The sequence below is a fragment of the Miniopterus schreibersii genome (genome assembly GCF_964146895.1).
Source record: "Miniopterus schreibersii genome assembly, chromosome: 15".
Taxonomy (NCBI): domain Eukaryota; kingdom Metazoa; phylum Chordata; class Mammalia; order Chiroptera; family Miniopteridae; genus Miniopterus; species Miniopterus schreibersii.
Window position 1 is genome coordinate 20,290,229 of NC_138115.1, and position 22,856 is coordinate 20,313,084.

General features: G+C 47.8%; 1 protein-coding gene and 1 pseudogene across 5 annotated transcripts in view; one reads left to right on the forward strand and one right to left on the reverse strand.

Moving 5' to 3' along the window:
- The first annotated feature begins 4,998 nt into the window (after nucleotides 1-4,998).
- Nucleotides 4,999-6,267, forward strand: LOC308568212 (small ribosomal subunit protein uS8 pseudogene; annotated as a pseudogene). Its single transcript has 2 exons — nucleotides 4,999-5,214; nucleotides 5,851-6,267. The product of its transcript is annotated as a small ribosomal subunit protein uS8 pseudogene (transcript).
- A 9,159-nt stretch (nucleotides 6,268-15,426) lies between these two features.
- RAD18 (RAD18 E3 ubiquitin protein ligase) overlaps nucleotides 15,427-22,856 on the reverse strand; it is a 77,421-nt gene continuing 69,991 nt past the window's right edge. For 3 of the 4 annotated variants that reach the window (XM_081160676.1, XM_081160678.1, XM_081160679.1), the window contains one exon: nucleotides 15,427-16,246. In XM_081160676.1, the coding sequence (XP_081016802.1) occupies nucleotides 16,147-16,246 (100 nt within the window). In that variant the 3' untranslated portion in view covers nucleotides 15,427-16,146. The remainder of the gene's footprint in view (nucleotides 16,247-22,856) is intronic. The other variant, XR_014000443.1, reaches the window with a different exon arrangement.

The window sequence follows — 22,856 nt, forward strand, 5'->3', positions numbered from 1 at the left end:
TGGTGTTCCTGGCTGCAGAGAGGCCGGCGGGCTCCGCCCCTCCCTGCTCAGCTCTGATTGGCTGGTCGCACCAGGCCCGCCCCTCAGACCCTCTACTGTGCAGACCCAACCCCAGCCTTGGCTGGTCTGTCCGCGCAGTGCACACCGGGAAGGTGGGAGCCAGTTCCCCGATCAGACTCACAAATGTACAAAGCAACACACGGGCAGAGAGTCCGCCTGCAAGGTCCGCCCCCCACACACACACCCCACCCCCACCCCACCCCCAAGGCGCCCAGCGGGAGGGGATCCAAAGTCAGCTCCACACAGCTCCCCGCGCCGCTGATCACAAAGCTGGGGCAGCTTCACGCGCCACCACGGCCCCCTCAGGGCTGTCACCAATCCCAGATTCTCCCCACTGGGAGCTCAGTGCCACCAGGCGCCCTCAGGGCTGTCACCAATCCCAGATTCTCCCCACAGGGAGCTCAGTGCCACCAGGCGCCCTCAGGGCTGTCACCAATCCCAGATTCTCCCCACTGGGAGCTCAGTGCCACCAGGCGCCCTCAGGGCTGTCACCAATCCCAGATTCTCCCCACTGGGAGCTCAGTGCCACCAGGCGCCCTCAGGGCTGTCACCAATCCCAGATTCTCCCCACAGGGAGCTCAGTGCCACCAGGCGCCCTCAGGGCTGTCACCAATCCCAGATTCTCCCCACTGGGAGCTCAGTGCCACCAGGCGCCCTCAGGGCTGTCACCAATCCCAGATTCTCCCCACAGGGAGCTCAGTGCCACCACGGCCCCCTCAGGGCTGTCACCAATCCCAGATTCTCCCCACAGGGAGCTCAGTGCCACCAGGCGCCCTCAGGGCTGTCACCAATCCCAGACTCTCCCCCCTGGGAGCTCAGTGCCACCACGGCCCCCTCAGGGCTGTCACCAATCCCAGACTCTCCCCGCTGGGAGCTCAGTGCCACCACGGCCCCCTCAGGGCTGTCACCAATCCCAGATTCTCCCCACTGGGAGCTCAGTGCCACCACGGCCCCCTCAGGGCTGTCACCAATCCCAGATTCTCCCCACAGGGAGCTCAGTGCCACCAGGCGCCCTCAGGGCTGGTCACAGATCCCAGACTCTCCCCACTAGGAGCTCAGTGCCACCACGGCCCCCTCAGGGCTGGTCACAGATCCCAGACTCTCCCCACTGGGAGCTCAGTGCCACCAGGGCGCCCCTCAGGGCTGGTCACAGATCCCAGACTCTCCCCACTGGGAGCTCAGTGCCACCAGGGCGCCCCTCAGGGCTGGTCACAGATCTCATACTCTCCCCCCTGGGAGCTCAGTGCCACCAGGGCCCCCTCAGGGCTGGTCACAGATCCCAGACTCTCCCCACTAGGAGCTCAGTGCCACCAGGGCCCCCTCAGGGCTGGTCACAGATCCCAGACTCTCCCCACTAGGAGCTCAGTGCCACCAGGGCCCCCTCAGGGCTGGTCACAGATCCCAGACTCTCCCCACTAGGAGCTCAGTGCCACCAGGGCGTCCCTCAGGGCTGGTCACAGATCCCAGACTCTCCCCACTAGGAGCTCAGTGCCACCACGGCCCCCTCAGGGCTGGTCACAGATCCCAGACTCTCCCCCCTGGGAGCTCAGTGCCACCACGGCCCCCTCAGGGCTGGTCACAGATCCCAGACTCTCCCCACTGGGAGCTCAGTGCCACCATGGCCCCCTCAGGGCTGGTCACAGATCCCAGACTCTCCGCACCGGGAGCTCAGGGCAGGAGGGCTCCTCCCCTCCCCCACGCCCCGCAGACGCAGCAGCGCTTTTGGGGGCTCAACACAATGTCCCACAGGGAGGCAGAGGGTCCCCGTGTGCGGCTGCTCAGCGCAGTCCTCTGGGCCCTTACCACTCGGGTGCCACACACCTTGGGACAGCCTTTCCTATGGTCGGCACCCAGAGCACCAGACGCCCAGTCGCAGCCGCCCCTAGGGGCTTTGTTTCCTAGGAAGGCGCCGGCCGCCATTAGAGGCTGTTTCCTAGGAAGGCGCCGGCCGCCATTAGAGGCTGTTTCCTAGGAAGGCGCCGTCCCCTCACTCCCCGCTCCCCTGGGCCCCTCTGCCCTGTGCGCGGGGCGCTCCTTCCCCTCTCATCCCTCCGGGTGTGGGGTCCCCGCTTTTGGAGGCCAGTCCGCACTCCCGAGGGGAGGGAGCTTTGCAGCCTCCAGGCCTCAGGGCTCGGCGCCCAGCACAGGCTTCAGGGGGATCCCCCTTCCTGTGCCCCCCTCTCTTACCGGACTCTGATGTGTCTTCAGTGCTCCCCCTCGTGCTCCGTCCACTCAGGTGTGTTTCTCTGGTTTTTCCAAGCTGGCTCCGTAGGATTTTAGGAGGAAATCGAGTCTGTGGCTGGGAGCGGGGCGCTCTGCCACTTCTCACAGGGCCGCCAGCTTCCGTCTCCCCTGTAACTTACTAGACCTTGAGCTTCCGGGGACAGACACTATACCCGGTTCGTATCTCGATGCCCAGTGTCCGGCTCTCTACCTGGTGCTCTGTGTTTGTTCACGGAAACCTCCAGAGCTTTGCATCAAGTAGCCAAGATCCAAGTTCCCATCTAGCACATCTACATCCTGTTACTCAAGGCCAATGCCTAGGGTCCTGGTTAAAAACTGTCTAAGGAAACACAAAACAAGTGCGGAGCTAGGCAGGAGGCCGTGCCCTCCATTTGCTCGCTAGTTTCAAGCTCATGTGGAAAGAATGTGTCCTTGAGATGTTACTGAGCAGCAGGTGAAGTCGCAAGGGCCACAGTGAGCATCCCCTGCAGATTCTCCCCTAAGCCCCCAAGCAAAGAGGGCTAGTGTCACCCCACCACAAATGTCTCAGAAATACACCATGCAGAAAATGGGCCAGCTCCTTAGCATTAACTCCGTCTTTAAAACTAAGTTTAAGCCAGGTTACTGCTCACTCCTGTTTGTGAGTGCTATCCCGCCAGTCTTCGAAATGGCCAGACCCTTTGCTTCAGAGTTCTCCCTTCTTGCACACAGCTAGGGTAAGCTAGGACTTGAACCCACCTCCGTCTGACTTCAAAGTCGGTGCTCTGAAGGCAGGTCTCCCATCTCCCAGCTCTGCTGCTGAAGCAAAGGCCCGTGACTCCTTCATGGTTCTCTGGGCGACAATGGGGACTGGCTAGCCTCACTCATTCAAAAGCACTCCAGCTTGTCAGTGTTCTCCAAATATAAGAGAGCAAAACTCAATACTCTAGTGATGGTGTGTAGCCAAAGCAGAAAAGAGGAGGACTTCTCCCTACACCTAATTAGATGCTAGATACACCCAAAATTGCATTAATTATCCAAGCAAGTTTTTAAAAGGCCACTTATGTTGAAGCTGCCAGTTTGAAAAGAGCACCGACTTTGAAATCAGACAGAGGTGGGTTCAAGTCCTAGCTTACCCATTTATCAGTTTGCTGTGTGACCTGGAGCAGGTCGAATCATCTGAGTTTCAGTTCCCTCATCTCTAAAATGGTAATCGTGATATTGATCTCACAGGGTTGTGACGATTTAATTAAAGAGAGTGCATTTGAAGAACCAGATGTAGCATATGAGCTCAACTGATGGGACCCAGGACCCCTATTACCACTAAAAACATGAACTGCTAAGTCGTTTTCCACAGCCTGCACCTCTGCCCTGTGCCAGCACCCTGGTGGTGATTACTGGGGTCGCAGAATGTGAGAGGTGGAACTGGAGTGAAGCTGTTGCTGATTGGCTCACTTTAGCCGCTTGGTTGCTGAAGCATGGTCTGGGTGTATAACTGGTGCCCGAGGTAACTAGCATTTTGAAAGGTAATACAGCCAAAGAATAGCCAGTCTTTTATTTCTTGATGTTGTACGGTGGGTTTTATTGTATGTGTTTTCCCCCAGTACCCCTCTGGGTCTGTTTTCAGCTAATTCTGGGCTCTGAAAGGGAGACACTCCAATACCTGACAAGAAGCCCACCGTCTTGTTGGGCATTCAGGCACACTCCTAAAAATGGAACCCGTGGTGCCAGGCATGCTGTTCGTAAAGCAAATATTACGGCATGGTTTCCAGCTGTGTTTTAGCCCATGTGGAAGCCCTGGGAGCCACACACAACCCTAAACTCAAGGCCAATAGAAGGGCCAAGAGCAAAATATCAAAATAAAATAAAGCCATTGGAACTGAAGCATCTCCAAATGAAAAGTTGATGGAAACCGTGTGCTTTGGCCTCCTCACTTTAATGTATAAGAAAACCTGGTTCCCAGAGGAGGTAACCAACATGCCTGTTCGCATAGCACGTTACTTGACAAAGTGAGACCCGGTATCCTCACTCCTGGTCCTTTACTGAAACCTACTGCCCACGAGCAAGAAGGAAGGAGCTGGCTGCTCTCATTCTAACTCGGTTGGAACGTTGTCCAGGTACGCCAAGGTTGCGGGTACAATCTCTGGTCGGGGCACACGCAAGCAGCAACCAATGAGTGCATCAGTAAGTGGAACAACAAGTCGGTGTTCCTCTTTCTCCCTTCCCCCCTCTCTCTAAAATCAATTTTTAAAAAAATTAAAGTGATGGGAAAAGCCTCATGGAGGAGGCGGGCCTGCAACTGTGCTTTGGGGGAAGGGCATGAGCAAAGGTATGCATACAGCACCCCCTTGCATCTGGTCATCCCCGTGCCCTAATTTCTCACACCAGCCCTGTTGTTTTTCCTTCCCCCTGCCCTGGTGCAATGCTCCCCCTTGTTGGACTATTCAGAGCTGGAGACCTGAATTCCAGAAGGCACCCCAGCCAGCATTTCTCAACTGCATTTGCAGGTCTGTTCCACTGGGCCCCTCTGGAGGAAAAATCAGGACGAGAGAACACAGCCACTGCCCCAGAGAGGCCAGCCAGCTAATTGGGAAGGCACCCGGCACCTCCCTTTGTTTCTGAAGCAGCTCTTCCAGGAACGCTCACAGATGCTCGCGTGGAGGCGGCATAAACAACTCATTTGTTAGCAGCAGCAGCAACCGCAGTCTGGGAGTGAAGCAGGGCCTGAGAGAGACGATGGCCGTGAAACAGGGCCTGAGAGAGACGATGGCCGTGAAACAGGGCCTGAGAGAGACGATGGCCGTGAAACAGGGCCTGAGAGAGACGATGGCCGTGAAACAGGGCCTGAGAGAGACGATGGCCGTGAAACAGGGCCTGAGAGAGACGATGGCCGTGAAACAGGGCCTGAGAGAGACGATGGCCGTGAAACAGGGCCTGAGAGAGACGATGGCCGTGAAACAGGGCCTGAGAGAGACGATGGCCGCAAAGCTTGTCCTTGAGGCCCACAGACATCCTCCGCTCGTTCATTTCAGAGCTTCCCCCTACCCTGCTCTCTGGCTCTCCTCAGATTCCCTCCCCTCTCACCAAAACCTGCTTTTCCATGTAGTCTTCCTTCCTCTTAACAGAAGAGCACGTGTCCTCAGCCTGCGTATGTTGGGTGCTGGAGATGAAAACACTAAGGTGGGCTCCTTTCCTGGCACGAAATCACAAACAAGTCAGAGAAAGAGATTTATTGAATAGATATAAGACCAGCAACATGCACGGCCCTGTGCTAGGCATGTCCATGTTTTATTTAACTCACAGCACTGAGAGGTAGATGGCATTTGTGGTGCACAGGGCCCTAAGATGGCCTAAATTCCCAACCCCTGGCGTACATCCTCTGTAAGTCCCCTCCCCGGAAGTGTGAGCAGGATCTGTGAAGATAATGGGGTATCGCTCCCCTGAGTAGGTTACATTATATAGGTCTCTGTCGCGGCAAACGGGATCCCCCTGCTTGAAGAACTAAGCCACCATGTCATGAGAGGGTCATACAGCCAGGACCTAGGGCGATGTGGCCTCTAAAGAGCTGAGAAAAACCTCTGCTCACAGCCAGCAGGAAAACAGACCTCTTTCCACATCACGATAGTGGTGCGCATGAATGTCCTGGCTGGTGCTCTCACGGGCATCAATAATGCCAAAAAGAGGCAAATGCCAGGTTATTAGGCTGTGCTCCAAAGTCACCGTCCGGTTTCTAACAGTGATGAGGCATGGTTACATTGGCAAATTTCAATTCAGTGATGATCCCAGAGCTGGGAAAATGGTCATGAACCTCAAGGGCAGGTTAAACAAGTGTGGAGCGATCAGCCCGACTTGATATGCAATTCAAAAGATCTAGGAAAATGGCAGGACCTGCTCCTGTCCCATCAGTTTGGTCTCACTGTACTGACAACCTCGGCGGGCATCATGGACCATGAAGAAGCAACATGAGTACGCCCAGGTGAGAAAATCCTGGGATTCTTCTTCTAGGGATGTAATTCCTACGTGCAAATGGAATGCCTCAAAGGACCCTGGTGCTTCGCTCAGCTTTTTAAACTTGATAGCGGAGCAGCAAGCGCGCCCGTGGCAATGCACAGCCTTTGCGTTGACTGGTGAATCTGTTTCCCTGAAGTGAACAAGAAAGCCTTGGCTTGCGATGACTCAACCATCATGTCCACGGCCCAGCAGCGGAAGGTGTCTGGCTCTGGACGGTTGAATCTGGGTTGGGTGAGGTCGTGAAGCTGTCCCTTCCTGGAGTCTTATGTTAACCCTGGAAGGAGTGGTACCTTTCCCGTTTTTAGCTGGACAATCCACATTTCATGCACTGTTGTTAACTGTCCTAAAAATGTGCCATGGTTACAGTTAACTGTGTGCTTTATAAGGAAGCAGGCAGGTAGCAGGCAGCTGGAGCCCACAGCTCGCCACCACTTCTCAAAGAAAATTCGGGTGGCGCGTTAGTAACATTTTAGGCAATGCGTGTTCGTAAAATGTCATTTTGAAAAATGAAACATCTTTTAAAAACTGTAAAAAAAGAAAAACAAAACAGAGGCCTGACTCCTAGAGCCACAGGAACTGAATTCTTCCAACCACCTGCATGAGCTCGGAAGAGGACCCCAGCCTCCAGGCAAGAATGCAGCCCTGGCTGACACCGGAGCAGAAAACCGAGCTATGCTCTGCCCACACTTCTGACCTGCAGAAGTAGGTGGTGAGTCTCTGTGTGGTAATTTCCTATGCAGCAACAGAAAACTAATCCAGGGTGATACTCCAAATGCTTACGAGCCAGCAGGGCGGGGCACTGACCGTGTCTGCTGCCTGTCTTATCCTTGCCTGTTCCTGCTGTCCTGCGGTCCCCCTCTACTTTCCAGGGCTGAGTAACACTGTGGATACTTAGATAGAGAAGCTGGGACAAGCTGTACTTTCACATCTGGCAGGAACACGAAGGTGTCCAGGGAAGCGGAGAATAGCTCTCCTGGAGGTGAGCAGGGAAATGGCACCAGCGGGCGAGGGGCAGCGGTCAGGGCCGGGATCCCCACCGGCAGCACCGTGGATGGTGCCTTGGCCCCTCTCCAACCCAATGCTCACTTCAGATGGGCAGTAGGCAGCCGAAGGAAATGCTCCTTCAAAATTATAAATTCCCTACAATTTCCTACTCCAGACCTCCTTGACCTAGAAAAACAGACCAGCAGAGAACTGTCACCCCATCTGGAGTTCCAGAGAGCACCGGGAAAGCTCTCCCTTTGTCTAGCTCTAAGGAAGCTGGGGGAAAAGAAAGAAAGAAGGCGGAACGAGCAAGGCAACGTTCACCTTAAAGCAGCTATGGGCTCCTAGGCCTCCTAGCAGGAGGGGCCTCTGAAGATCACTTTGCCTTTACTGAGAAGGCCGAGGCCAGGAGAAGGAAATGATTTTCCCTGAATCACACAGGCTAAGTGTAGCAGAGCCTGGCTTACAGCCCAGCTCTCCTCTACCTCCTATAATCAAACCTTCCATGTTTCTTCCTTACCCCACCCATACATATCTAATATATGCACACAGACACATACATACACATATAAGATTCTCAATGAATGCATCAGAGACAATTTAGAAAATGTAGAAAATAGGAAAATTAAAATTATCCAAAATACCAAAATTCACAAATTATGTAATATTTTGGGGCATTTTCATTTATTTCTTTATGCATACACATAATACATGAATAATACACAATAATACATTTTAAACACTGGAATTTACTATAGATACAAATTTGCAATCTCTTTGTCATATTATCGAGTTACGTCTACAAATATTCTTCTAAAACATCTAATAGCTTTAAAGTACAACATTGCCCAGCTGGCGTGGCTCAGCGGTTGAGCATCGACCTAGGATCCAGGAGATCCCAGTTCGACCTTTGGTCAGGGCACATGCCCCGGTTGCAGGCTCCATCCCAGCAGGGGTCGTGCAGGAGGCAGCTGATCAATAACTCTCTCTCATTGATGTTTCTCTCTCTCTTCCTTCCTCTCTCTGAAATCAATAGAAATATATTTTAAAAGAATAATAATTTTTTAAAAAGTACATTACATGAATGTACCATTATTTATTTAACTATTCCCTTATGGATGACCTTGAGATTGTTTTTATTTTGCAATTTAAATAACCAGGCAATGGGAAACTTCCACTTCCAGCCAAAACAGGGATCGGATTGACTCTCCCTGCCTGGAAAAAAAAGGTTTTAAAAACAGCAATTTTTAAGAAATTGTTCCTCAGGCAATGAAGGGCAGTGATCCCTGAGAGATGGAAAGCCACTAAGGTGAGTGAGCCCTTGAAAAGCTCCAGCTTCCTGCCTTGAGAGAGTTTCCAGGTGACGGTGGGGGGCGGGGAGCCCAGGTGGAGCTTGATGAGCTCCTGGAACTGAGCAGAAGGAGCCGGAAGTCCAGAGAGACCGTTAGACAGAGACACAGGGAGATTTCTGCACAGACGGCAAACCCTGGAGACCTTCAGGTCTGTCTTGAGTGTTCAGCAGAATATTGATTAGCATGTGTGAGGAAACTACTGGAGGCTGTGGAAAGAATTATTTGAAACTAAACACATTTATATGTAACTTGTGTTTCAAATGAGAAATCAAAAGGGAAATTATAAAATATTTTGAACTCAATAATAAAAAGATAACCTAATTTAAAAATGGGCAAAGAAAATAAATAATCATTTTTTTCAAGGAAGACATAGAAATGGCAGATAGACTCATGAAAAGATAATCAGTATCATTAGCTGTTGGGAAAATGCAAGTCGAAGCCACGAGATACCACTTCACACTCACTAGCATTGCTATAATAAAAAAATAAATCACAATGAATCACAATTGCTAGAAAGGATGTGGCGAAATCGGAACCCTAATACAGTGCTAGTGGGAAATTTAAATTGTGCGGCTGCTTTGGAAAAGTTTGGCTGTTCCTCAAAATATTAAACACAGAGTTACCACATGATCCCCAAATTCCACTCCTATGTATACAACCAGGAGGGATAAAAACATAACGTTCACACACAAACTTGTACACAAAGGCTTAGAAGCATTATTCAAACTAGTCACAATGAGGAGAAATTACCCAAATAGCCATCTGCCGATGAAGAATTAAATGTGGTCTATTGCACACAAGGGACTATGACTCTGCAACAGACGGAGATGAAGTGCTGTTCGTGCTACAACATGGACGAGCCCTGAAGACGTCGTGCTGAGCGCAGGGAGCCAGTCACAGAGGACCACATATCTATGACTCTACTGCTATGAGGTGCTCAGAACAAGGACCTATAGAAACAGGAAGCAGGGTAGCTGTTTCCTAGGGCTGGAAGGGGTGGGAGAGTTGGGGGTGAAGGGACGATGACAATGTTCTAAAGTTAATTATGATGATGGTCACACAACTCTGAATATACTAAGAGCCACTGAACAGTACGTTTAAAATGGCTGAACTGTAGGTTGAGTGAATTCTCTTTCAATAAACCTGTTAAAGCAAACAAGCAAAGTCAGTGTGGTCCCCAGGGGTTAGGATCCCCAGGGATTGGTCCTGGCCCTTGGATGGATCTCCATGGAAGCCAAGGACGAGCCCCAGTTGATGTTTCCTCCTTTCAACCTCTCCTTCCCTCCACCGCAAGCCTCGTAAGTCTAGACATTAGTAACCCACCACCTGAGCCCTCGAATAGGCGGATGGCAGCTTCAGATCCTCCTTCGGTCATAATGAGTAGGCTGAAGGAACCTGAAGGAACTTACCAAGAAGGCTCTTGCAGGACAGCAGCTCTTTCTCTCCACACGACAACAGAACGGGATTCTCACACTGGCCAAGAAAACTGCATGCATCTCCTTTCCCACGGGCCAGCCGCCTGGAAGACGAGTCGTGCCGGCTGCCAGCATTACATGGAAGGGTGCCTGCCCCAGTTACACACAGGGGAGCCCGTCTGCCGCAGCCTGACCCATGGCTGCCTGGGGTAGGGTGGGGGCAGGGCATCATAGGACTGTGAGTAGAAGCTGGGGGTGCGGGGCAGGGGTGTTGTCCCCAACATGCCAAACACCCAGAGAGGGGCCCACAGTACCTTTACGAAATGAAGGGGTGGCACACGAGCCACTGTGGGAATGAGGAGCTGCTGGGCAAAGATCTCACTTTAGCTCTAAGGAAGCCATGGGAGGACAGCTCCCTTGAAGCTGAACAGGCCAGCCCACTCACCCCCTTGGCTGCCTGGAATCTTCCAGGCAAGCGTCTTGCCCCTGGGTGAGCAAAGAAGTCGAGCAATGCCAGCCCATCTATGAGCTGATGGAGGAGAACTTGTTCCTGCACACCTCCCAAATTTGAGGGCTGCTTAGGCAGCAGGATTCTGGCTATCACCCCCTCCCAGGAGCTCAGCAGCAAGTCAGGGGCTGGTTACCCTCAGGCCAGGACACTCGGCTCGAAGGAGCATGTCCTCCACCTCGTAACCAACATCAAGGTCTTCCCTGGGCTCCAGGAAGTGGCACTGCAGTCACCAGGATACAGGCCACCCCAGAGCTGCTGGTGCCACCTTAGCTGAGCCCCATAGACACAGTGAGCCCTGTTAGAGCTCAGGAGACTTCTCACCTTTGATCTGTACAGTCCCAGAGGCTGTATTTTCTGTCCTACCTCTGAAGCATCTGGAACAGGTCCTTCCATCCCAGCTGACAGCTGCATGGGAGGAAACTCCTCTTCCCCTGTGGTGACCGGTGGGCTACCCAGCAACTTCAGGGAGCCCTCTCAGCTGCAAACCCAGGAGTCGGCAGAGCCACCAGCCAGGAGCTACATCACCAGGGGCCTTGATTTACCTGAATTTAGTCTTGTCAGTATTCAAAGCAGCCTCAAAAACCCACCCACCCAAGGATGTTCTTCCTGTGCCCTCTGCTGGAGAACTGGCTTTCAAAGGCTGCGTTCAGGGCCACCCTCCACGTGCAGGGTGCACTCACACTCAGGGTACACGGAGGGGACCGCTACTCACCTCACTGCCTAGAACCGCCTCAGCCAGAAGTTCCATCGGAAACTCAGACACTTGGGCAGAAGGCACCCTTAAGTCTTCTGCCCTCACTGAATGGTTTCCAGCCTGTAAAACAACAGGACTTGACTGGATGATAGCTAAGGTCCCCCGAAGCTCTGACATTCTAGATTCTGGCTAAAATGCCCTCTTTTGCGGATAAGGAAGCAGAGGCCTGGGGGGGATCCACTCCCAGGAGAGCTGGGGTGATAGACTGAAGCTCCGTGTGGGTGAGGAAGGCTTCTTCCCTGTACATCACCCTTTATCACCATGTCCTTATAGTGTGAGTAACCTTCTAATGACAGGAATTTCCCTTTATTGAGTGGGGATACTGATGAAAATGAGGTGAGGAAGAGCTCTGGCAAATGAAGGGCAGCGTTTGGTGTTGTGCCCCTGAAGGGAAAGGCCATAGCAAGTGGCAGGTAAGAGGCAACAGTAGGGAAAGTGACAGAACACCGACTGCCAACTTCTGCCCAGCTGGCCTTCAGTTCTCGCCAGGGAAGCCCCTCCTCACCCTCCTGACACAGGGGTAAGCTGTGCGAGTTTTTGAGGAGGGCATCTCCCCTACTCCTTTCTGTTCATGCAAACTGTATCCCTTCTTATAAAGCTAGTCCAAACCAACCCCATTTCTCATAACAGGTTTTCACCAGTTGTGAAATGAAAAAAATGCATATGGCTAATTTGTTGTAATCACTGCTACAGTTAATTAGCTTTGGCGGGAATTCCTACCTTTTTACTTTCTGTGTGATTATGTGTCCTATAAACTGCATAAAACTAGATTGTTTTCTAAAAATCCAAGTTCCATTAGGGCAAGGTTTATCTTAGTTTTGCACACTGCTTGACATGAAGTCATGATAGTTGAGAGAAGGCAGGGGAGAGAGAGGAAAGAAGGCAACAGGGAGGGCTAAAACGGGGGAAAGGAGAGAGGAAGTAAATCTGATGAGGGACACTAGGGGTCCAGGTGACCGTACACTATCAGTCCGGGAAATCAGTCTCATTGTTTCCCTTGGAACACTGTAAGGCCAATCAGTGAAATCAACCCAAGGCGGGATGCCCTGGCACCTGGCAGGTTTGTACCTCGGGGATGCATCAGAAGGTACCCCAGGCAAGGCAGGACAGCAGTGCTGTGTGACAGAGCACTGGCCAGGATGGCAGGAGCCCAGCAGGGTCTGTTAGGAGAGCAACATCACTCAGGCATGGACTTGTTCCTGTAGAGTCTGAGGCCAGGGATACCGGACGTATCAGGAAGGCGATGCGGAAATGCCCCATAAGGCCTAAGTGTAGGTGGGGACATGAAACCAGTAATGTGGAGGTGTCAACCCCAGTGTGACCTGTTTGTAGCCTCAGCTGGTTATCACTAAAGATGTCTGAATCACCCTAAGACAAAAATCAAACAAAATGGTAATGAATTTAATGGCTGTGATAGTTCCCCTCTAATTTCATAATTACTTTTATAGAAGAAAATGTGTTTCATTTTAAGACTTACTTTTTTATCAGATGCTAAGAATTTTGTAATCCACTGTTTCTGCTTTTCCCCACTTCTAAGAACACTCAGAGTGAAATTCACCCACAAGAGCTGTATCAGCGTAGTGGTCTAGGCAGCTGTTTTCTTCCCATTTTACACGGCTAAGGGCCACAAGGGGGAAATCCTCTACTCCCTATTTTGTCTACCCCTGTTGACAGGAATCTTTACCATACGAGTTGGTTTTTAAAAGCACACACCCTCCCTACATTGCCCACATTGTCTTACGTGGGTGAATTACTTTTTCAACACTACCAGCGATTCTCAACGAGGGCTACAGAGGGAGAAGGGATCAGAAGACGAAAGGATGAGCCGACACAAACCACCTAGACACGTCCTTTCTAAATCACACACAGCAGCTTACCTGCGCCCCCTCAAACCATAGGCATCGCTGTCATCGTGAGGTGATAACCCATGTAGCTGTTACACCCCAGTGGGAGGGGGGTGCAGGAGGCAAAATAAATAAATAACTAGTGATGAGGATCATATTTTCACTAAAAGCTGAAATTTAAAATCAGAAGCTTAGCAATTTCAATCCTGGATCTAACACTTACCTTAAAGTCTTTATTCTCAAATAAATATAAAAAACCTTTCTTTCAATGTATAAATGTTAAATGTATGCTAAGTGTTAACAACTAGAGCTCAATAAATGCCCTTCAGGCCTTATTTCTTAAGCAAACTTGGGAGTTCCTTTGCACTGGGAGTTTCTCAATCTCGGCACCAATGACATTTTGAACCAGATAATTTTTAAAAAAATTTTTTTTATTACAGTTGATATTCAATATTATTTTACATTAATTTCAGATATACAGCATACTGGTTAGACAACTACATAATTTACAAGGTGATCCCCTAATAATTCAAGGGCCCATCTGACACCATACGTAGTTATTACAGTATTATTGACTATATCCCCATGACTATTTTGTAACCACCAATTTGTACCTCTCAATCCCTTCGCCTTTTTCACCTAGCTCCCTCTCCGCACTTCTCTCTGGCCACCATCAATTTGTCCTCTGCATCTATGAGTTTGTTTCTGTTTTGTTTGTTCTTTCATTATTTAGATTCCACATGCAAGTGAAATCATATATTTGTCTTTCTCTGACTTACTTCACTTAGCATAACACCCTGTAAGGTCCATCCATGTTGCTGCAAATGGTAAGATTTCATTCTTTTTTTATGGCCGAGTAATAGTCCATTGTGTGTATGCACCACAACTTTTTTATGAACTGGATAAATCTTTGTTGTGGGCTAAGTTGTGGGTCATCCCAATGCCACTCACTTGTTGAAGTTCTAACCCATAGTACCTAAGATGTGACTGTATTTGGAGACAGGTTCTTTAAAGTGGTAATTGGGGTAAAATGAGGCCATATGGATGGGCCCTGATCCAGTATGACTGATGTCCTTATAAAAGGAGATTTGGACACAGATGTGAGAACAAAGAGGAAAGGCCATGTGAGGACACAGTGAGAGGGTGGACATCTGCAAGCCAAGGAGAGAGTTCTCCGAAGAAACCAACCCTACTGACAACTTGATCTTGGACTGCTACCCTCCAGAACTATGAGGAGATAAAAAATGTCTCTTGTTTAAGCCACGTAGTCTGTGGAACTTTGTTAGGGCAGCCCAGCAGACACTCCATGAGGCTTAACCTGTGTGTTGCAGGATGTTTAGCAGCATCCCTGGCCTATATACTGATACTAGTAGCAATCCCCCAACCCCACAGTTGTGACAGGCCAAAGGTCTTCACACATCGCCAAATGTCCCCTAGGGAACAAAATCTTCCTCGCCTCCCCACTTAGAGCCACTGTTTCAGATGCTTCCAGTCACCTTGCACTGCCAGTGCTCAGCACGGTGACTGCTACCTAACTATGTAGATAATCAAACATCACCTGAGTGAATTCACTTCCCTGTCTTGGGGCTCACTGCTCCCTTGCAAACTCCTTTTGCTGCAATCAAAGTAGTAATTATTTCCAGTTTATTTTATAGCAGACTGTGTAACACTTTTTAATGAAATAGACAGTTTTCATTTTAGCATAATTTCTGGCAACTCAGATGTTAAATATCACATGGATGTTAAACCCCATGCTGTCTGATGTTGCTCACTCACCGCTCCTAGATCCTTTGATACATTGTGAGTGCTGCTGCTTTTAGTTCCCCTAATGCACCGCTGGCGATTTGAGAGGAAATCACTATGACAAATTCTTACGTAAACATTTAAAGCTCAGGGCTCTTACAGAAAAATGGCCATTTAAGTATTAAAACACTTAACTCTAAGTCATAACACATTACCCAGAAACCCGAGAGCATATCAAAATGCCTAGTCCATGGAGATAATCTCTGGAAAGCAGAGTCACAAACACCCTAGCACATTCATAAATTTTTTGTCTTAACATTGCTGCTTTCGCTACTGTGCTACTGGAAAGCTGATGGGTTTGGGCTGGGTGGTGGGAAAGGGTGAGGACTGACACTGAAACACCAGAGGCATGAGGAACTCCGGAAGGAACTGGGACCCGAGAGACAATTTGCACAGAGATCATTTCTGACCAACCCCTTCGATGATTTGTAGCTTATACTCAACCATTCACAAGATACTATTTCAAGCACATGATTTTAAATATAGCCTATTCATTTACAAAATCCATTTATTGCAGCATTTTTTTAAATAGCCAGGATTCAAAGTGTTAAAAATTTGACTTACCCAAGTGAAAAGACTAACAATAATCACTTTTCATTGCCATTTCCAAAGACTATGCCCAATGTTTTAATTTATTGCTTGTGACTAACATCTGAGTAACGTGTAAGACATGGATCTAACAAATGACTACCTTAAACTCGGGCAATAGCCATCACTAACTGCTATAAGGGGCATGCTGGCATTCAGGCTAGCACGCTGACACACACACACACACACACACACCCCCCAAGGATGTGAGTTATGACATCTTTAGAGGCCTCAACTCAACTGCTCCTGTGGTGAAAGGTTGAAGAATCCTTTTCTGAAGTTGGTTTCTCCATGGAAGAGGAGAATGGCCTAAGGACATTCTGAAATTTAGAAACAAAACCAAACAAAAAAACTTTTGCGAAAAAGTCTGTGTACTGTGCAAAGCTGGTGAACGTGCAAAGTCAGTGTTTTTAGAGAGTGACTGACCAAGTGAGGATGTTTTGTCACTATGTTTTCCCCCAGAAAGGCAGAAAAGAATGAAATAATAGTTAAAAATAATAACAGTTAAAAATAATAGTTAGAATTTAACACCCTTACTTGGGCATTTATGAATATGAAATCTACATGGCAACAAAAAGTACCACATTCTGATCACTGCACTGGAAAAGTCACCAAAGCCACATTAATTCCTATTCCGCTTATTTCTTGGCTCCATCTCAGCACTTTCTGGTCTTGTCCGACGAGTCTGTCTTGGACTTATTTCTGTGTCTTGAAGATCATTTCTGAAAAACAGTAAAAAGGAATTGGCATCTTAGAAATAATGATTATTATTCTACAGCAGTTCCTGGTTTACAAGTGCTTTCACAGGCATCATTTCCTTTAAAACCTCCAAACAGCCGTCTACTCCACTGACAAACCTGTCAAAATGATAATAATATTTATATTATAGTAATATAATAATAAATTTATTATTATTATTATCCCCACTTTACAACTGAGAAAACAGTGATTACAGCAAAGATCACAGATGTAAGTGACACAGCCAGTACCCTTTCTTCTGAATCAAAATCTAACAGTTTTATGTTTCTACTTAACATGTAGAAAGTTGCAAAAACAAAACAAAACAAAAAAACTGCCCCCATGCTAATAATAAGATAAAGCCAGATAGTCTAAAATAATCATAACTTTTCTTGATCCTATCAGAGAGCTGAGGCTGTAAGGAGAACCAAGAAAACACATTTTCAAAGAAAGGTAAGTCCCTCCAAAGAGATGGGCCACATGAATTCGCTCACTGTTAGCGCACTGGAGAAAGAGTGGCTGTCAGCTAACATTTTTTCCCTTTATTGAATGTATTGGGGTGACACTGGTTAACAAAATTATACAGGTTTCAGGTGCACAATTCCACAACTCCTCATCTGTACATTGTAATGTGTGTTCACCAAGTCAAGTCTCCATCTACCACCATTTATTCCCCTTTACCCCTCCATCACCCCCCTTTCCCAGGCAATCACTACACTGCTGTCCATGTCCATGAGTTTTCTGGGGGTTTGGGGTTTTTTTTTTGCTTATCCCTCCACCCCTCAGCCGCCGCCCCCACCCCAACAGCTGTCAGCCTGCTCTCTATAGAGTCCGTCACTACTTTGCTTGTTAGTTCTTTTTGATGAATCCTGAAACATGGGCTAGTAGTGAAGGCCCTGCCACAGGACAGTCCACAAGCACTTGCAGGCTCTTATCCAGGCACTTCTGAAGGTGCTCAGGAGAAAAACGAGAGCAGGGCAGGAAGACCAAAGAGAGCCCACTTTGGTGGCACAGGTATAAAGCAGATGATTAGGGATGACAGGGGTCAGGTAGAAAGCCCTGCCTCTTCCCTGGACCCTTCTCTCCTGGGAAGCAGAAGCTTTAAGTTGCTGAAGGAAGAGCAGGCAGGCCAAGATCAATGCCTCTGGGGAAAGAGCACAGGTAAAATCTACCTGCCAGAGAGGGAAGGACAGGAAATCATTTGCAAGAACACAGTTAAAGATTCATTACCACTGGGCAAATAGTCAGAACAAATGCCTCTACCTCTGGAGGAGGGGCAGAAAACCATCTTGGGCCGATGGTCTTGCACAATACCAATAGAGGTCCTATGGTGGCAGTCTGACTACTGGGAAGAGGGAGAGCGTGGGGAAAGCCCCATCCATGAGACCAGGCACACGGGGCCTGCCCAAGACTGAGGCTGGCCCAAGACAAGAGAGACCCCAGCCTGCCCCCACCAGGAGTCCAGTGCCAAGGAATGAGCAGGAGCAGGGAGAGGTACGGGTAGAAGAAGGGATGCCCCTCTAGGATGCCAGCATGCAGAGATGGCTGAAAGGTAGGTAAATGGGTGCAAAATCAGTGAGTAAAACCCTCCAACAGCCCAGCCCCCACACTAAGCACAAGGTAAACGCAGCCAACGCTAGAGGAGCCTGATGCCTCGGATGTACTGAAGGTCAAGCTGGTAACAAGAAAACTCTGACCTAGGTCAATGCCCCACACCAATGGCCTGACAGAAGCATGTCTGTTCCCAGGCATAAACACTACTGACCTCAGTTCCTACGGTCCTTCACAGTATGTCTAGCATTCAAGCAAAATGTATGATACAGACAGAATGACCTACATGCTAGAATGGTAAGATCAGGACCTTAAATAACATGATGAATATGTGAGAAGCTCTAGAGAAAAGCTGGACAACCTGCATGAATTCATGCTGCAGGGGTGGCTCTGACAAAGATAATTCCTGCCCCTCTCTCCACACCTCCCAGAGCCTAGAGGTCCCCTCCCCAGCGGTCGGCGGTGGGCTTTCTCCACCTCCATAAAAGCAGTGTGTTTGCTTCCATTAGCCATCACTTCACCTTCTCTTCAATCATCCGGAACTCACATCCAGTTCTTTTACCCAGAGGGTCAGGGGAGAGGAAGAAGGGCATTTTTATAAAACTTACAGAGACTCATCATGTTCCCCCCACTTTGACCCACGTGGGCCATGGTCAGTGAGCAGTGTATTCAGCCTCGTGACCATTAATTAGCCTTTTGAACTATGACAGGGGTTGGCAAACGTTTTCTTTTATAAGGGCCAGGTATTTGGGGCTTTGAGGGTCATACAGTCCCTGCTGCAACTACTCAGTTCTGCTGCTATAACATAAAAGGAGCCACAGACGTAGACTAACAAATGTGTGTGGCTGTGTTCCAATAAAACTATTAACAAAAACAGGCCAGATTTGGTCCCCAGGCCATGGCTGGCCAACCCCTGACCTAGAACCATGTTACTCCAACAAGAGAATCCAGGTGGATGAACCAGAATTAAGTTTGATTCTTCTAGGACCCATCTTGGCTAAGTTGCCAGCTGGAGGGTGTACCAATCTGGACAGGAGAGTGTGGGCTGCTGTTATGAGAAAGAAGAATAATGCCCAACAAGTCATGAAGGAATCCTGAGTTTTTAAACAAGGTTGATCTGACCACAACACCCTTTTTGTCCTGATCATTCCCCAGAGAGTGACCAAAGGAGATGATTCCTTTCTGGGGACAGCAGCATTCAGTAACCAAACTGCCTTACTAAGGTATGTAACCAGGAGGTGGTGAGGGAGTTGATTTTTTTTTAAAGAGGCCATTTTAACATCCAATAATATTAGATGCCTACTGATTTCGAAGAGAATATGAAGTCCACCAAACCCCTTGGTCATCAGCCCCTTGCTGATTCCAGTCCATCTTTTTGGATAATGGACCTTACTCTATTGGTATCCACATGAGTGACCCAAATGGTCTGATCAGCACCCTCTAGGTTTACAGACCCACAGTGGGAGGGGGGGTGACTTTAATCTGCCAAACTGTGACCTTTCTGACCACCCTTATGACCTGATCAAACCATAGTCACCTCCTTAAAGACCCTGTCTCCAAATATAGTCACATTTGGGATTAGAGCTTCAACATGTGAATTTTAGGACACAATTCAATCCATAACAGCCTCCATGATTCAGGCATTCAGTTTTGACAAGAGCCTAGTAGCAAGGTAATAGCTGTTTTTCAAAAGGGATATACCTAGTAGCTATGCTAGATGGAGACAACTCTAAAACCCCATGGGGTGCCTCCCTTTGTCAGAGGCTCCAATCAGGAAAATCATTGGTCATGAATACTTGCAGCTCAAAGGGGTCATTAGGGTGTGGGAACTCAAAGGTATTAGCAGTTTTCTACTTGTTTTTCTTCCCTATCAGAGAATGTGCTCTGGCACCTACGGCATGGGGAATTATAAGTATACAACACATCAATTTCTACATACATTCAGATGTAGAAGCAACAACAATACACTAAATTAACCCAAAGGACCCCACCTACAAGCTTCCCTTTCCCACTGTGAACTCTGCCCAAACCCCATAAAAATCAATTCAGGTGCTTCCTTTCCCCACAGGACAGGGTTGATGGTGAACTGAATACCTATATTCAACAGAGCCGTGGAAGTCTCAGTCCCTAGCTTTCCCAAAGTTCAAAAGCATGCCCAGACTGGTGCAGAGAGCCTTTCACGGCCCTTAGGGACAAGGAGACCTCAGCTACACACCTAAGCAACAAAGCTAGAATGCCCAAAACAGTTCTGAAAAAGAAAAATTGATACTGATAACACCTAATGCTGGCGAGGATGGGGAGCCAGGGGAACCCGCATTCACTGCTGGTGGGACGCAGAATGGCACAGCCACTGTGGAAGAAAGTTTGACAGTTTCTGACCAAACTAAACATGCTCTTACCATATGGTCCAGCAACTGTACTCCTTGGTGTTTACCTAAATTAATGGAGAACTTACATCCACACAAAATCCTGCACTTGGATCATAATTATAATAATATAATTATATATAACAGCTTTATTCATAGTTGCCAAAATTTGGAAGTGACCAGGATATCCCTCAATAGGTGAATGGGTAAACGAACTGCACTAATTCATACAATGAAATATATAGATAGCACTAAAACAATGAGATCTTGAGCCACAAAAGGACACAGGGAAACCTTACAAGAACATTTCTAAGTGAAAGAAGCCAATCTGAAAAGACTTCATACTGTATAATTCCAACTATACAACACTGTGGAAAAGGCAAAACTATGGAGACAGTAAAAGATCAAGGGCTTGGGGATAGAGAGGGGTGAAGAGGCGGAGCACAGAGGGTTCGGAGCACAGGGCAGAGAAACTATTCTGTATGATCCTATAATAGTGGATTCATTATATATTTGCCCAAACCCATAAAATACACAACACAAAGAGTAAACCCTAACGTTAACTGAAAAAGAAAAGTTACAGGCCTCACACTAGCTAATTTCAAGACTTGTTATAAACCTGTAGTGAACAACGTGATATCAGTGAAAAGACAGACATATAGATATCAATGGGACAGAACAGTGATTCCAGAACAGACCCACACATATATATTCAATTGATTTTCGATAAAGGTACCAAGGTAAAGGGGATAGTTTCTTCAATAAGTAGTGCCGGAACAGCTGGAGAACCATATGTAAAAAGTAAAAAATGAACCTCAATCCACATCTTGTGCCATTACAAAAATTAACTTAAATAGGTCACAGACCTAAATGAAAAACATAAAATTTCTAGAACATAAGAGAAAATCTTTGTGACCTTGGGTTAGATAAACATTTCCTAGTTAGGTCACAAAAAGCGCAAACTACAAAAGAAAAAAATGATAAATTAGATTTCATTAAAATTAAAAGCTGCTCTTTGAAAAACACTATCGAGAATATGAAAAGGCAAGTCCCTATCTGACGCAGAGCTCCTAAAGCCCTCGGAATCTCTTGATAAGGAATAAAGGTGTCTTTTGTCATGTTTATGAGGTGATTTTTAGAAAGCAGTTGAGGAAGAGCGTGGGTGCCAGAGGAACCAACCATGTGATTAAAGGGTTGGAACTTTCAGCTCTGCCTCAGGGAGGGAAGAGGAGCTAGACACGGAGTTCAATCATCAATGGTCAATGATTTAATCAATCATGCCTATGCAATGAAGCCTCTATGCAAATCCAAAAGGACGGTTCAGAGAGCTTCTGGGTTGGTGAACATGTGGAGATTTGAGGAGAGTGACACACCTAAAGAGGGCATGAAAGCTCAAAGCCCTTTCCACATACCTTGCCCCACACATCTCTTTCATCTGGCTGTTCCTGAACTATATCCCTTTATAATAAACCAGTAAACTAGTAAGTAAAATATTCCTCTGAGTTCTGTGAGCTGCTATAATGAATTATGTGAATCCAAGGATGGGGTAGTTGGAGCTTCCAATTTACATCCAATAGATCAGAAGCACAGGTGACAATCTAGATGTACGATTGATATACGAGGAGGTGGAGTTAGTCTTGTAGGGCTGAGCTCTAAACCTGTGGGATCTGACGCTATCTCCTCATAGATAGTGTCAAAATTGAGTTGAATTATAGGACACCCAGGTGGTATACTAGAATTGCTTGTTGGTTTGGGAAAACAACCCCCCACCCAATCAGAAATAGTATTAGAATCATAGTATGAAAAGGTTTACTACTCACATAAAGAGGCTTTTCTGGGGAGAGCAGGGAAGGCTTTCACAGGTTGGTCTGAAAATGGAAACTGGCTTGGGTTCTTTATGGTGGCTGGGGGGGGGGGGGGGGGGCGCGGTGTCAGAGTGAGGGTTCCCATGCAGATAGGGACTTGGATGGTTTGCCAGGGCCAAAGGAGGGAGCACCCAGGATTTCCTATCAGCATGCCCAGATGTGGGACAGAAGAGGGAGAGAGAGGGTTTAGACCTAAAAGCCATTAGCAAACAAAATAATGGAATCAGACTCCCTATTACTGGGTCAAAACTGATGAAGAACTCAGTCCAGAGAATTACCATGTAGTGCTAGCTCACGGCCGTGGCACAGTGGGAGAAGCCCTAGACTTGGGATTAGGAGAGTCAAGACAATTCACCATCTCTCTGGGCTTAGATTTCTCATAAAACAAAGTGAATCAAGTTTCTTCCCTACTCCGTAATCACAGGGATGAAACAATAAAACGAACATGAAAGTACCTACTTGGTGACTAGCACATATCAGGAATTTGAGAGATGTTAAATGACATTTGTCTTCTCTAATACCCAGCAGTAATTTTTGCTGATCTTATTAGTATTTACTTTCTAGAAAATAACAGCACAAAGGAAAGAAAAATATATCAGCCAACATGCAGCCTTCCTTGGGATAAACCTATTTCTGTCTCTAGATAAAGGTCTATTAAGTCGGATGGGTCTCTGGTTTTGTCATCAGATGATAGAAAATGTTTTGGTTTCTTTCTAATTAAACAGAATGGAGAATCAATATGCACTATGACAGAACTGGTATCTAAAAAGTTCTTCACAGACAAGAGGCATGAGGTGAATCTCAGAAGAGGA